At 38.7% G+C, this 17,094-nt stretch overlaps 1 protein-coding gene across 2 annotated transcripts in view; it reads right to left on the bottom strand.

Annotated features, from left to right (window-relative positions):
• Positions 1 to 1,174: 1,174 nt before the first annotated feature.
• The window catches only part of LOC124714599 (protein outspread), a 758,909-nt gene continuing 742,989 nt past the window's right edge, over positions 1,175 to 17,094 (bottom strand). The window contains exons 26-28 of one of the 2 annotated variants that reach the window (XM_047243036.1): positions 14,089 to 14,224; positions 5,269 to 5,379; positions 1,175 to 2,906 (exon numbers count right to left, since the gene is read on the bottom strand). In XM_047243036.1, coding sequence (XP_047098992.1) covers positions 2,770 to 2,906; positions 5,269 to 5,379; positions 14,089 to 14,224 — 384 coding nt within the window. In that variant the 3' untranslated portion in view covers positions 1,175 to 2,769. The remainder of the gene's footprint in view (positions 2,907 to 5,268; positions 5,380 to 14,088; positions 14,225 to 17,094) is intronic. The other variant, XM_047243037.1, reaches the window with a different exon arrangement.

The following is a 17,094-nucleotide window of genomic DNA, read 5'->3' on the forward strand; positions in this document are numbered from 1 at the left end:
TACCTGACACAGTGCCAAGCTGGAGTGAAAGGAAATGTTAGCAGAGGATGACAATGAGGAGGAGGAGGAGGAGGAGGAGGAGGAGGAGGTGACAAATGGATGAATTAAGGGGTCACAAAACATAAACTGTTAACTGGTAACATGCAGTTTGATAGGCAAAAGGAATTTTGGCGGCAATATAGGGCGTGTGATAAACCAGCCATGGGATTTGTGGGCAGCACAAAACAGTAAAGAAGTATGGTGAACAATAATTTTATTGGCCTGAAGAGGAACATAAGCTCGCCAACTGGGTATTTGGTTACAGCCAGGGAGATAGCTCTGGAAAACACACAGAGATTGCTCTGGAAAATATTTATAATCAAGATGGGAAGGAAAGGACACTTGTCATACAGACGGCAAAGGAGACACTTCCTGGCATGAGTCATATACACTTTAATGCTGAGTGTAACTGCCGCAAATGTGGGCAACCAAGTTTGGCCACTGCCAAAAGATATGCCCTGCTGCAGGCTCCATGGCTGTCACCAGGAAATATGACCTATCGTTTGAAGCATGCCTGCCTGCTACTTTCACACTCCCACAAACACTTCCAGCTGCCCATGGCATGTCTTCCTCCATGCTGATAGCAATCTGATTACCACCCAGCTCTCTCTCATTCAGGTCCATATGCCTATTCCTTTTGTCTCATTGCAACCTCAATTTAAAACCATGATAACAACCTGGAGAATCTTGTAACTGATAATTGACAAATTATTATTTCTTTTTACATGAATGAACGCCATTTGCACATTGTATTTGAATAATCATTGTCTATAGGCACTTTAGTTTCTCAAATGTAAATATTTGCGACTAATGTAATTATGTTCTTGCGGCTGAGGCTCCTAACCTTTTTATATAATTTGCAAATGCTGCAGTCAAGTGCAATTTAATATATTGTAATCTTCAAAATTTCAACAACAACAGTGCAAATAGAATGAAAAACAACTTATGTCAAGTATTACAATAAAATGATGGCTGAAATATAGAAAATGGTAATATTGCTGTGAAGTCAGCTAAGGAATGGCATCAATATTTACATAGAAGCCATACTCTGTCATTTATTCCTTCACTTACAGATAATGTTTTTTTGATAAATCCAACTTACAAGACAATTGGAATAAAATAACAACTTCACATGGCATATAGTTTATTATACATTCAATACTTTAACATTCCATTCTTCAAGAAATGGCAACATTGAACATAAAACTGGCATACAGCTTTAGTTTATAGTGTTGAATTATCTGTACATAACAAGGTGCATTCTGAAATAAAGTATCACAAAAACATAACATCATGTTGCAGTAAACAGTTAACAAATCTGTGAACCCAAACGAAGGGAAACACTGTATACTGGTACAAAACTTTATCGCTTTAATTCTACACAAATTAATTTTACATAACTGACGTGCGTTTTCTCTTGGTACATACATACATACAATATGTACAATATATACATACATACCATGAGCAAAGAATTAATTTGGTGATTCACAAATGATTGCAACATAATTAATATATATGAGAACTAAATAAACAACGTAGGTGGGTTGATGAGTGCAGTTATTTTACATTTTGTTTAAATGAACTGCTTTTATTAATGCAATACATTGTTAATTGCCTTCAGGTAAAATGTCATAAATAGAACTATATACTGTTAAATTATGAACTTTACAGTTATGTACATATTTGGTTGCTAACAGATAATGTGCTTTAAAGCCCATTCAAGATATTGCAGAAAATCCACACACACTTTCACAACAAATCTCATATGGTATAACTTATCTCAAAAATTTAAATGTACACATACTTCATACATAGAAAATAAATAATGCCCAAGAAACTATAAATGTTAAGGTGACATGGCAACTGTACTTATGCATGACACAAAATCTGAAATGGCTACTCTTTGACAATACCTGAGAATGAGAGCCACTTCATTTAACAATCATGATAGTGAGTCATCTGTGGCACAGCCACTATCTCTGCACAGAAGAGAGATGAACATTCGATCATAAATCTCCCCTCCTCTTTCAGTTACCTCCTTGAAATTCTACTTTATACTGCAATATATTTTATCACCATCCTTGTGGAGCACTAATTTTTATTTAAAAAATCAACAAATCTCTTTTTTTGGTAAAGAAATAGTGCCATATGTATTCACAGAAGAAATATAAAAAGGACTAAATCTATATCCCATATAAAAATGTGTAGCATTTTTTTTTGTATAAAAGATCTTAATTTTCTTTATAAAAAAATGTCCCATTTTATGTGTGCCATTTTGATATAGTACAATATGGGAATAGGCTCAATTGTCTTGAAATTAAAGCTCAAAAGTCGATTTATTACACATTTACTTCTAAAGATTTAGTAGTCTGGTGGTCTCCCATGCTCATACACAACATCTCTACACTAGTTTGTAAACACAAGCAATTTTAACTCAACTTTCTCAAAATTTAATGAAATTGTGTAAAAATTGTGATTACAGCTTCTTCACACAGTACTTTGAGGCTATGTTTTTAATAGATAGTGTTTTTGTTTTCACTATTACAAGCTGAGTAAAACCTGGAGTGACACTAGTGGTGTCTTCAGTCTGATTTGCACAAGCAAACTGCTTTCTTTTTTGCAGAATAAATGGAGCTGCAGAGCTGCTGTTACAGTTTAAGATGCCTGACTCATCTCCTTTTGAATCTGTGTTGTTGCATCCCCTCCCCTCCTCCGACATTCTCACACTTAGTGTTCGAACAGCTTTTTGCGCTCGGCCACCATCCCACCCAGTGGACAGGGCGATGGGGAGTGGAGGGGGACAAACCATAAAAAAGACTGCTGAAGGTCTCGTGAACAGCTGTTATCTGGACACCGCATCAATTCTGTGAAAGAAGTTTCTAGATCATCAACACAGAACACCATGGATTTGCAAAGTTGTTTCTATCTCTACAGTTTACAATAATTGAGAAGATACAAATATTGTATTTATCATATAAAATTAAAATATCAATAATGACAGAGTGTGTGCAAAAATGTCTTATTAAATGACATTGTTTACTGGTTTCCAGCATTCTGGAAGGCAAGACCTCAGCAACTGTGTGGTTTACCAAATTATGCAATAAAGAGCAGAGAACCATCAAAGTTGCAATATTTTTTAATTACTTAATTACTAGTTTCAAGCCTAAGCTGATTATCAAATCATTTAATAAGCTATGCAAAACCACACATTATGACAGATACAGAATACCTTCCGCACTTCAGTGTCTCAGTTAAGTGAATGAAGTTTAGCCCTGTCCTGCTTTATAAGATGTGTTTATCAAGAATGAACAGTCATGTGGCTGTTATAAAGTATGATTCTGCATAGCTTATTGGATGATTTGATAATAAGCTTAGGCTTTAAACTAGTTACCAAGTAATAAAGAAAATTAGTATCACATATTCGATGGTTCTCTGCAATTTACCGTATAATTTGGTACATGGCATTCAAATATCTAAGTTCCAGAATGTCTCTTAAGCTCCTCTGCAATTTGTCTTACAACTTTATTTCCTTCCCCCTAAAGAACATGTCTAACAAAAGTGTTTTGTATGAAATTTGTTTGTGCTTCAGCTATAGTTAGAAGATACCGCTTAAATACGAGTTCTTTTAACATCCATAAAAGTCCATTATTAAGTTAACCAAAGTTATTTTTCTCTAATACTAAATATTTCCTAGACTGTGGATGCCTATGTGTTAACACACTGCCAGTAAAAACTTAACTAAATGAAAAAATACTCTATTATATACATCCTTTCGTCTTTCCCTCTCCTTCCTTCTTTCCTGACGAAGCAACCATTGGTTGCGAAAGCTAGAATTTTGTGTTGTATGTATGTGTTTGTTTGTGTTTCTATCGACCTGCCAGCACTTTCGTATGATAAGTCACATCATCTTTGTTTTTAAATATATTTTTTCCGTGTGGAATGTTTCCCTCTATTATATTCATATCATTAATTTGAACCCAACAATCACTATTATATACATATATATATATAAATTCCTTATAAACATTAAACAGGTACAAATGAAAGCACTACAACCAAGCTGACATCTACCCTGATCCAAGGAACAAACACGAGCTGTAAAATTTACTGATCAATAAACTTTCAAAAATGCAGCCATGTATTAGGCACATAAAACTGACAAGCAAGTGTGACAAACAATTTAGAAGAATTGCAAAGGGGAAGTAAAATTACCACTGGACATCAGTTCCTTACCAACTCAAAAGTTGAAACAATCTTGCACAGCAACTTTATTTATTGCAAGCAAAAAGCTGAAATGCCAGACCTTTATTCTTGTAGGAGAAATTAAATTGGTGGAGACTAACATGTAAATGAGATTAAAAAATGGAAAGGAAAGAAGAAAAAGCCATGTTGGATAAACATTTGAGTGAGAAAAAGCAACAGAATAATGTACCTAGCATTGTAGGGGGAGAGGACACGGGGGCAGATATGCACTAAACTAAACAAAAAGAGAGAGAGAGAGAGAGAGAGAGAGAGAGAGAGAGAGAGAGAGAGAGTGTGTGTGTGTGTGTGTGTGTGTGTGTGTGTGCGCGCGCGCGCGCGCGTGTGCGGAAGGGGGGATAACAAGTAGGCAATAAACCAAACAATCAGACATGTCTTGTCCCCACACAATTTCAATTTTATTGTAGGAGTAGTAGTAGTAGTAGTAGTAGTAGTAGTAGTGTACAACTGTGAGTTTTAAAGAATAGTCTCAATGGCACCATCAGTGTTTATTTAGGACAAACAAAGGAAGCATACACCCAAGGGGTCATCAATTTTGCTCTCATCTTTCGTTCAATTGCAGTGACCCGTGTATGCTTCCTTGTAAGAATGCTGTTTTAGGTTTTAAACAATCACATCACGAACTCCACAAAGCCAAAGACTGTCATTTCATCTTATTTCACACTCACTGTTTATTTCTAAGTTAGTAGTAAGCCAAACATCACTAAGTATGCAGCAACTATTCAATAACAAATATTCTTATTTGTAACTTACAGTCACACAAATGTATGACATTAACAGACATGTATATAATATACATTGGAATAACACACAAGGTTATGCTACACAGTGGAGACAAGGAAACAGATTAGTCACAATACCGCCACCTGCCACACTCAGTTATCCTATGTGACATGTAGAGTAGAGTGTTAGTAATGCATCTGACTACGTACCAATGCCTTGTTACACTAATGCATGCCAACAAACCTGCAGGGGCGAGAGCTGGCGGTTCCTTATGCTGTTTGGATATGGAGCATTGTCCTTCCTGATTTTTGTCTCCGTCTGTATCATGTCTGTTTGACACACCGACCTCGGAAGCTGAATACAGATTAGTACATGGATTAGTTTTAATTTTTAAGCTAAAAATTCAAAGAGACAAATAGAGCGGTATTGCTTAATGCAATGTATAGTTTTAATACCACACACTACAGTTTTGTTTCTGTTTGGTAATAAATGGCCCTCACCAAGTTACTATGCATACAGCTTCTCAAATGTCAAACAGCAACCATTAACTATAAATTCATGATAACCTTGCAAATGCAAGGCCAGATGTGATTAAAATATTCAGTGAGTTAGAAACAGCTAACCAATCATATGTAGGTAGCACCTTGTCCTGGTCTACAAATGGACATAGAGTCTCCTTTGAAAGAATTCAGTGTTTGCAGTAGAGGCAGTAGCCATCATGCACCTTCTCCAGCTCATCATGCTACTAGAGCTGTTGAGTGTACTTTAATGGAAATTGGATGAATTTTCTATGGGTATCAGCACAGCAAAGCATTCAAAAAAGTGAGTGTGTGGACCTCCTCAGAATGAACACAACACACAATGGACACTTGCTTAGCCCCTAATTTCAATCTGTGTCCTCAATGAAACACATCAAAAGGGCAGTGGCCAAAACATAGAGGCAGCTAGTATTGTAATCTGAAATCCATCTCTCCCTTCCTCTTTACAAAAGATTATTGTTTTCACATTTGGTGAATGCTAGGCAACGTGTACCACAAGGATGTGCTAACAATATGACAACTTCTCCAGGAATTTCCAAGGGATAGCAATGAAATTTGCCAACTTGCTCAGGCAACCCAACTCATTTATTCCTTTGATGTTAACAGTATCATGACTGGTGTGTAAGGGACCAAGCAAGCTGAATTACCAATTTGCCACTAGTATCACCTCCATCCCTACATCATGAAAATATGACTTAAAGACTCATCATGCACTGTTTTACCAATTGTAGGCAATAAAGGAAAGTGAAGGGGATTACTAGGAGAGTTAAGACATCAAACATGTGAATAAGGTGACAAACTAGATGATAAGTTGCTCATGAGTGGGTGTAAATGGCTGCTGATAAGTGACATTTGTTGACTGATTAAGATGACTTTCATCTTTTGCACTGGAAATGTTATGATGTCCAGAGGTTCTACTCCCCTGATCTGTTTACAATGGTTTGTGTCCCCCACACATGCTACACACTTGTACAGTCCACTCCATCTGATTAACATGACTACTATTTTAATTCTTCATCTTCTCCCATTTTCCACCAATTTGTGCTTTCCAATTTACACAAACACTAATAATAAAGTCAGTCATCCATATACCCATTCCTTTTGCTCAACTATTACATTTACTACCCATTTCTCCCACACGATTTATTTCACCTCAACAGAACTCAACCTTCAATTGGTCTTTCTTTTTATTTTGCTTTTAATTACATACTGTTATTCCCATTTACCTCTACAAATTTTAATAACATGTTTGATTGTATTAACTTTTACAGAAAAACATTCTGATTTTTAATTCCTTATTTATCACATGAAAAGTAACATTTTAATTGTGATTCCTGTTACAGATCAAATTTCTTCTCTCTCAAACACTTGAACTGCAGTGGAAAAATATCAAACATCAAAGCAACATATTTCAAAGGAAAAAAAACTGGTTCTGATCTATCGTGATTATTATGTCACTGGATCACACAACACTTTTAACATCACAAAGTACTTATGCAGATCTCTTGAATTATTTTGCCATTAGTTTCACACTATAAATCTTGTAGGGTAACAATCAAATAAAGCAATTAGGAAAGCAATATGGATCACATTCTATGTAGATTAGGAAACCCAGGTTCTCTGTTCAAAACACGTATCTGATTCAGAGGTGTACAAATTTTCCTTTCAGTCGGCCTGCCCCTGTCTCTGACACAACCATTAAAGCAGCTCAACCTGTTGTGATGGAAACCAAAGAGTACATGTATACTGAACCACTATGGTTAAAGTTGGTCAACTCATGTTTCTGCAAGCCTGGCCAGTTTCGTGGGCTCCATGCAACCTGCTGCACCCGACAAGTTTTCACAATCAATCCAATGTGGCTAATGAATGGGCAGCTATATATCTGCATAGGTAGTTTCACTGCAGATTAGGTGTTATAATTAGTGGGAGCAGTAAAATGAAAAAATCAAATTATAGGATCACTGGTGAGAAATTTAGAGTTGGGGAATATGTACTAGCCATGAAACAGCATGGGAAAAGTTTGTGCGCGCTTATGAGGCAGCTTCAAATAAACTAGTAGGTGTCTCACAATGCAAATTGTGTAAAAAGTTACTAAACATTCATTTTGGAACCTTGAGTATGTGTTATGACATTTGACTAGCAGTTTGCTTACTCCATAAGTATTTTGAAAGAGGACAAAGACTTAATGGCTGACAAGTGTTTGGAAGTGTGTGCCAAGGCCTTGAGGCCGTTTATCAGTATAGAGGGAGAAGGCTTTCTAAATTCATGGTAAACATTAATCAAAACACGAAAAAAATATGTCTCAGTGGATATAAAAACTTGTGCCTTTTCAAGTGAAACTAGAAAAACACTAACCTTTGGTAATAAAATGCCCAGAAAAGTGTTCCCTGCCATAGTGTGTGCTATTCACACTGGTATCTGTGCGAGTACAATTGACTTATAGACAGGTAATTACAAATATGTGCCATGTATGTCTGTTACGGTGTTCTACATTCGGACTGGCATTTGAATAAATATGTATTAATGCGCTCAGAATTTTCCAATGCCCAAAAACTGGAAAAAAATATTTGCCAAAATTAGATTTGTCACAGTCACAGATTAGGCCAGTAATATTGTTGAGGCTCTTGATGCATATATAAACATCTTCGATGCATGGCTCACGGTGCAAACACAATCTTTAAGCATGCTCTGCAGGAACAGCATTTGTAAGAAAATGTCTTTATGTATTAACTGTTCTTAAGTAAGTTAGACCTATTTAGACCTATGGTTTCCTCTCTACACCTGGGAAACTGGAGTTGGAAAATGATGACGACCTATGGTTTCCTACTTCAAGAGAAGTAGTCTCTGTGCAAAATTGAATTCATCTTTAAAGCAATGTGTTTCAACTCACAACAGAATAATTATTTTGACATGCTTCAATCAGAACATTCTCAGACTGAATCAGTGAAGGCTGTTTTAGATAGCAAATGCACCTCTGATAAAATGCTAGTTTGCGACCACTGTATACCTCCTCATAGCATTACTTAAGCCATTTAAGGAAGCAATAGTTTATCTACAGGGTGATAAGGAGAAAACCTTATATTTATTTCTACTGTGGTTTTACCCCTTAATAACACTCTGTACTCAGCAGGATGATGATGATGAGGTACATAATTTTATTTCATCTAGCCCTTATGGTATTTCTTGTATGCATAAAGTTACAATGTTCGTGGTGCCTGAATACCGCACATTGAGGAAGCCAAATGACAATGAAAAAATGTGTGTTTACCAAGCAGCTTGACAGATGTGTGCTGATAGTGAGTTTCTGAGATTATGTAGGTATTTTAATTATGTGCAGTTTAACTAATGGAAGGATCTCAACACTATTCTGAAAATACACATGCTCAAATAAATATTTTCAAAATAATCTGGGTCCAACCATATTAATTTGAGATCTACAGTGCAAAAGCCCATTCAAAGAAGCCAAGAAGTAAATACAGGACATTACAAGAAAACAAAATTTGAGTACTGGACAGAAGATTCTCTCCTAAATGAACAAGTCTATACATGCATAATAAGACATATGTAAAATTCACTTTTGTTTCAGATTAAAAATTCTGATTTCAATGCTCTCAAATGACATTTATTATTGTTTATAAACTGTTTTCAACTGCTTATGTTTGCTAAATTAGTGAAATATATTTTATGGGGTTTGTCATAAATAACTCTTTAATGAAACTGAAGGATATTTTGTGGGGTAGAGTTCTTAGTTCTAAAATTTTTGAAACTTCTGCAAAATAACAAACTGAAAGCAAATTTTAAGGTTAGTATTAGGAACACTGACCTACTCAGCCATAAACTGTTTCTCTCATCTCATTTATTCATTAAAAACAAATTTCTACATAACAAAGTTCAGTAAAAATATGGAGGGAATGAGGGAAAAATAGAACAGATTTTTGGGGGGGGGGGGGGGGGGGGTTTATGAAAGGTGTACAAAAATTTAAGTTAAGAAAATGGACTTGTGGTAAGTATACAGTGAATGGGTAAAGAGAAGCACACTTCACATGCACTGTGCAGGGGTATGATCAAATTGCTGCTGTAAATAAAAAACAAAATGAAGAACACAGCACATCGCAATGAAATTTTCATCCAGTTAATACAATCTGTATCGAAGTTTTAGGACAGTTCTTGTACAGTGTAAATACTCTTAGATTAAAGGAGACTACTCACCAAAAGCAGAAGCGTTGAGTTGTCGGCAGGCACAAAAAAAACCCACTTGCTATCTTGTTCTTTGATGAGCTGGAGTAACACCCCCCCCCCACACACACACACCCTATCTGTGCCCCTATATAGTGCCGGCTGGATTAACAGTGCCAATGCTTCATTTCTCTGAGGTTGATTGGTTGTGATGGGGGTCGTGTCATATGGGGTGGGTAGAGGGACAGGGAGGCACGAGGCAGGGAGAGGGGCTGAGGGTGGATGGCTAGCAGCTTAGAAGAATCCATTGGTTTGGCGGCTACAAATGCAGGAGGGTGAGGTGGCAGGTATATAGGCTAGGTATGTAACACATGATTGTAGTTACTGGTGGGAGCAGTGAATGCTGGAGACAATGTGGCGACATGAATTTGGAAGGGACGACAGGATCAAGCCAGGGGAAACTGTTGGGTGCAGGGTGGGTTACCCGACATGGAGTCCAGGATGATTATGGGAGTGGAGAATGCACTGTAAGGATAACTCCAATCTGCGTAGTTCAGAGAAGCTGGTGGTAGAGGGAACAGCCACTGAAATTAAGCATGTTGTGTGCTGAGCTGCATACTGTGCTACTGGGTGGTCAACTTTGCGCTTGGCAAGAGTTTGGCAGTGCCATCCGTCCTGGTGATCAGTTGGTTAGTAGTCATACTGACATAAAAAACTGTACAGTGTTTGCAGCAGTATTGTTATATGACATGGCTGTTTTCATAGGTTGCCCAGTCTCTGATAGGGTAGGATATGCCTGTGACAGAACTGGACTAGGAGATGCTGGGTGAGTGTATTGGGTGGGTCTTGCACTGTCTGCCACAAGGATATGATACCTATGCCAAAGTGTTGTGAGTGGGAGCACCATAGGGATGGACAAGGATGTTGTGCAGGTTGGGTGGGCAATGGACAATCACTTTAGGAGTGGTGAGAAGGATCTTGCATAGAATGTACTTCATTGCAGGGCAGGATGAGTGATAATCAAAAGCCCTGGCAATGATGTGGTTCAATTGTTCCAGTCCAGCATGATATTGGGTTCAATCCTTTGTAGCTGATTCTTGGGCAGTGGTTGGAAGATGGGCAGTGTGTGGGGATATGGCACAGGAAATCTGTCTGTGGACTAGGTTTCGGAGGAGGGGGGGGGGGGGGGTATTGCACATCTGTGAAGGTCTTGTTGAGGACTTCAGCATACTGGGCAATGCATTTCTCGTCTCAGCAGATACAATGACCACAAATAGTAAGGCTGTGTGGAAAGGAGTTTTTATTGTGGAAAAGATGGCAGCTGTCAAAATGCAGGTTATTAGTGGGTTTAATGCAGACAGAGTTGTGAATGGAGCCATCAGACCGGTGGAGATGAACATCCAGGAAGGTGGCGTATTGGGTAGAGGAGGACCAGGTGAAGCAGGTGGGAGATAAGGTGTTGAGGTTCTGAAGGAATGTGAATAGGGTGTACTGACCCAAAGTAAGATATCAACAATGAACCTAAACCAGCTTGGGGGATTGGGTGTTTTGGGATGTTAGGAAGGTTTCCTCTAGATGGCCTTGAAAGAGGTTGGCATTAGAAGGTGCGATGTGGGTACCAATGGCTGTGCTATGGATTTGTTTGTAAGTCTTCCCATCTGTGGAAACATAGTTGTAGGTCAGAATATGTACTGTAGGGTATATAAGAAATGATGTGGTGGGTTTGGAGTCTGAAAGGCGTTGGCAAAGGTAGTGTTCAATAGCAGCAAGGCTATGGGCATGAGGGATGTTGGTATATAGAAGGGGTGGTGTGAACAGTGATGAGTAGGAATCCAGTGGGTAAAGGGTTGGGGATGGTGGAAATTTGGTAGAGGAAGTGTTGGAACCTCTGAGGTAGGAGGCTAGGTTTTGGGCAACTGGTTGGAGGTAATGGTCAACAAAGGTGGAAATTCTTTCAGTGGGTGCACAATAGCCAGCTACAATGGGCTCTCCAGGATTGTTAGGTTTGTGGATTTTGGGGAGCATGCAAAAGGTGTGTGTGGGGGGGGGGGGGAGTGGGGGGGGGGGAGGGCAGATGATAAAGGAGATGGCCTTGGGGGTGAGGTTCTGAGAAGGGCCTAGGGATTTCAGTAGGGACTGGAGGTTATTCCAGACTTCTGGCTGGGATCACCCTGGCAGAGCTTGTAGGTGGAGGAGTCATAGAGTTGGCAGAACCCATCTAGAGGATACCTTTCTAGCCTCCCAAAACTCTCAACCCATAGTCTGTTTTGGGTTCACTGCTGAGATCTGACTTCAGACCAAGACACCCTATCCACATTCCTTCACAACCTGCTCCCCTACTCGCTTCACCTGGTCCTCCTTTACCAAACATGGCACCTTCCTGGATGTACATCTCCACCTTTCTGATGGTTCCACCCACATCTCTGACGACATTAAACCCACTAACCATCTATAATACCTACATTTCAACAGCTGCTATTCTTTCCACAACAAAAACTCCCTCCCATTCAGCCTTGCCGCTTGTGCATGATGTATCTGCAGTGACGAGAAATGTTTTGCCCAGTATGCTGAAGGCCTCAACAAGGCCTTCACAGACAGGCAATACCCCTCCCCATTCCCAAAACCTAGTCCTCACATACCGCCCATCAGCTACAAAGGATTGAACCCAATATCATGCTAGACTGGAACAACTGAACCACATCATTTGCCAGGGCTTTGATTATCACTCATCCTGCCCTGCAATGAAATACATTCTATGAAAGATCTTTCCCACCACTCCTACAGTGGTTCTCCATTATCCACCCAACAACATCCTAGTCCATCCCTATTGCATTCCTTGCCATAGGTATCATATCCTTGAGGCAGACCAGGGTGCAAGACCCACTCAATACATACACCCAGCATCTCCTAATCCAGTTCTGTGACAGGCTTATCCTACCTCCATCAGAGGACGTGCAACCTGTGAAAGCCGGCATGTCACTTACCAACTCTCCTGGAAACACTACACAGCTTTTTATGTCAACCAGCTATCCACCAGGATGAATGGTCACTGCCACACTGCTGCCACGAACAATGTTGACCATCCGGTGGCACAACATGCAGCTGAGCACAACTTAATCATATTCAAATGGCTACTTCACAATCTGTAGCATCTGGTTCCTTCCCTCGTGACCAGCTTCTCTGAACTATGCAATGGGGGTTATCCATACAACACATCCTCCGCACCTGTAACTATCCAGACTTCAATCTTGGGTAACCCACTTTCCTCACACCCTCCACCCAGCCGTTTCCCCTCTCTCCATTCTGTCATCACCTCCCAATTCACATCACATCACCACCTTCAATGTGCTCCACTCCCAACCGTCACCTACAATTGTGCATTACATGCCTAGCCCATGTACCTATCAACCCTGCTTCCCACATTCCTAGTCAGCAAAATGACTGACTTCCTCCAAGCCACTAGCCACCTACCCCATGCCCCTCTCCCTGCCTCCTGCCACCCTGTCTGTCTTCCCATCCCACCCAACACGCCCCCACCCAAAGCCAGTCCACCTGCTGAGAAACAAATCATTAGCACTGTTAGTCCACTCAGCACAATGTAAGGGCAGAGGCACAATAACTCTGAAAGCTAGCAAGTTTTTTTCCTTTATGCATGCCTATCGACTACTCAATGCTTCTGCTTTTCAGTGTGTGGTATCCTTTAACCTAATTTATATTTACACCATTTCTGACTTTGTAGATGATTCCGGTGAAATAAATCTTGTACTTCTATTTACTTACAAACTTTGACAATCAGAACATAATACATTAAAAGACATTTAAAAGGGGAGGAGTCAACCACGAGGATATTACGTTCTTATAGCTTTTCCAATGTTTCATTTAACACACAACAATAATTTACATTTTTACTAGCACTATGTTTAATGCTCTAACAGTGAAAGCTAGACTATATTTCTCTACACACACACACACACACACACACACACACACACACACACAAAAAAAAATAAAAAATAAAAATAATAATAAATGAGATTTGAAAACTGTATGAACTGAAGCTTTCACAACTGGTACACAATTTACAAGACTTCACCAAACCAAAATAGATCATACTGTAAACAAAAACACACACACACACACACACACACACACACACACACACACACACACACACACACACAAACAAAAATAACAAATAAATGTCAACTCTGTTGTGTACAAATGCATACCTTTTGAACACGCTGCAATGGGCACATCAGCCTTCTCTGACATGTGCTGTACCAAGATTTGCAGAGAGAGATGTAGTTTTAGGACAGTTATAGCTTATTAACAGGTTATAAATGCATACCTTTCTCATGTGGTGGCCATGCAGTTGCCAACTGTTGCAGTCTATTCCACAGAGCTGTCAGCACAGCCCCATCACCATGGCAACCACCGCACTCATCACGTAAGCGTGAGCACAGGGCACTCAGCTCCTCCCCATGCTGTTAGTTTAACACACACAAGCAACACATTGTGACACAAGCACAACAACTGAACTTGACCAATAGATGCTGTTCTAATCTTTCTTAAAAATTATCTAAAAACTTTTGGTGAGGACTCCCATGGTATTTCATGTAGATATTAGATTTCAAGGGGATGAAAGAAGGAGGACTGCAATTAAGCCAAGTCTTAGGAGAAATTACAGGCAGAGTTACTGTCTTACTTGGCAGTATTTAATATGTTGTTGGTGACTAAGCTGCCTATATTCAATTCTGTATTGTCATCTTCCAACTTAAAAATGGAACTATAACTGGTTACATATCATATCTGATGCCTTTTATGAACATGATTGGAGGAAAATATTAAAAATCAAAAGCTCAAAGAAAGGTATGTTGAGAGATCAGAATATATGGTACTACTGATAAAACACCTGAGACAATTCAGCCCTGCCAAAAGAGATCTACCAACAATAAGAAACAAAGAAACTAACCCAATTGTGATATTTTGATTCAATCACTATTATGTTAGCAGTATAAGAGATGACATATTTGACATCTCTCTCCAAAAAATGTTCAATTAATGACCTGCCCAAACGAATCGTTGATTATAATGAAAGAAGTTTACTGTTCCGTTCACTGCTTTCTCTAAGAAGGTGTCCCAAATGATTATGGAAAAGTATGTCTGAAAACGGATGGTACTGGGAGGGCATCAATGGTGAAAATTCAGTGATAATACTGAAGTACAGATATGAACTAGCAAACACACACTTAAAGCAAACGAGCAAAACAGTCACTTTTCTCTGTGTGTAGCTGACCCTAGACAACAGACTCACAGTAATATCCAGTTTACAATTTACTTCTACAAACAACAAAATGACAATATTATGAAAAGGATAAATTACTACTCACCACATAGAGGAGATGTTGAGTCACAGACAGGCACCTAAAATACTGCTACACATGTGAGCTTTTCAACAAAAGGCCTTTTTCTAAAGCAGACAAAACACACACACACACACACACACACACACACACAAAGCAAACCTATAGCTCTGGCCAAAGAGGCCAGAATGACCAGAGACAGTGGTAGTGTGTGTGAGATGTGCATGAGTGAATGTGTGTATGTTGCCTACTTTAGAAGAAGGCCTTTTGGTCAAAAGCTCAGAAGTTTAAAGTCTTTTTAGTGTGCCTGTCTGTAACTCAACATCTTTTCTACATGGTGACTACCAATCTGTCCTGTTCATAATACTGTCATTATTCCAGTCTGGAATTTCCACTGTTTAACTTTGAAAAAATTAGACATCTGAGCTTAAAAGTCTTCATCACATCTCATCTGTCTCATAATCAGGCAAAAACATTATACAAGTCATGTAACTACAGTTAGGCAAAGTCTACAAATATTTGTGCTAGCACATTTAGTCACGAGTAATTCAACCCATATTAAATAAAAAGACAGTTACATAAAATTTCTAACTATTCATGAGTATTTTCAGTATTAGTACGATTTACAGAACAAAAAAATTTTACTGGTTGTTACCACTGTCACATTCTCAACTACACAATGCAATCTGGATATATTCTGTGACATACATTCCATGTACAAATAGTAAACGCCATGTTTGTTACTGAAATATTAGAGGTTCACTGACGCAGAGAACTTTCTAACAGAATGCTTTCTTACCACAATAAAAACTATTTTGAAGAAAAACACACGAAGCTGCCGCCACCTCCACCACCACCACCACCACCACCACCACCACCACCACCACCGGCCCCACGGCTACTTTGATCATTTATATTTTAGAGGAATTAAACATTAACATTAAAAATCAACATTGAAATAAGCAGATTTGTTATGGAAAAATCTATGACAGTAAAGCACATCATAATCAATGAGATGACTGAAAAAAGCCCAGTTATCAGCCATGTTAACAGTATATACTCAGCAAGGGATAATATATGAATCCCACCAGTTGCACGCTCGCTTTCACACTTGTTTCTGTAATTTAGTATAACACCAATCATATGTTACAGTAGACTGGGTTACCAGCAAGACATGCGATGATTGAACGTTTCATCATATTGCAAGTACATACCATATACTGGTAAAGTGAAACAAGCTATGAATGTCTAATCTGAATTTCAAGCACGTATTCCCTTTCTGTGAGTATCTGGTTATCTGCCCTGTAACTTCATTTTCCCCAGGAAAAAATTAGGAAAAACAATGCAGCATTTCTTGGAATCAAATGCAAACTTCGTTTTCTGGATGACACTGAACTGTACTGCATTAGTTGTCCAAACTTTTTAAGGTACACTGTAGGAATTTAATGCGAACACCATTTTTAAAATAATTACAAATCAGGACTTATCAGATGTCGTAAATTTCAACACAATATTCAGTTTCAGTAGAGTAAAAGTAAATACTGAGTGAAGGCAGAAGGAGATGTAGAAATTAACAACAAAACATGTCACATAATTTAGATATGCATGTACACAACTGGGATGCATTTGCGAAGGAATGAGCACCCAATTTCCAAAGAAAAGTGCTACCAGAACTTTACACGATACTTCAGGATTTTTTTAATAAGACACTTCACAAGGTAAACTGTAAATGGACCAGTGAGAGAGGTCTCATTTTCTCTGGAAATGAAGTAGCATTGTTAAAGACTGTGGTACACTGAAGGGCAGAGCAGCATTGTTCTCCGGCAAAAATATTGAGAACATAGTTACAAGGAATACAAAAGCACATGTCTGGTTTAGTCTGGTAAGACATACTAAATAATGTATAGAAAGAAGAGAGTAAATATTGGCAGTAATTTTGGATGGCGTAAGTGTGGTAAAAAACCCTTTTTTTTATTGAGAGGTATGACAAT

Source organism: Schistocerca piceifrons, chromosome 1, assembly GCF_021461385.2.
Source record: "Schistocerca piceifrons isolate TAMUIC-IGC-003096 chromosome 1, iqSchPice1.1, whole genome shotgun sequence".
NCBI lineage: Eukaryota > Metazoa > Arthropoda > Insecta > Orthoptera > Acrididae > Schistocerca > Schistocerca piceifrons.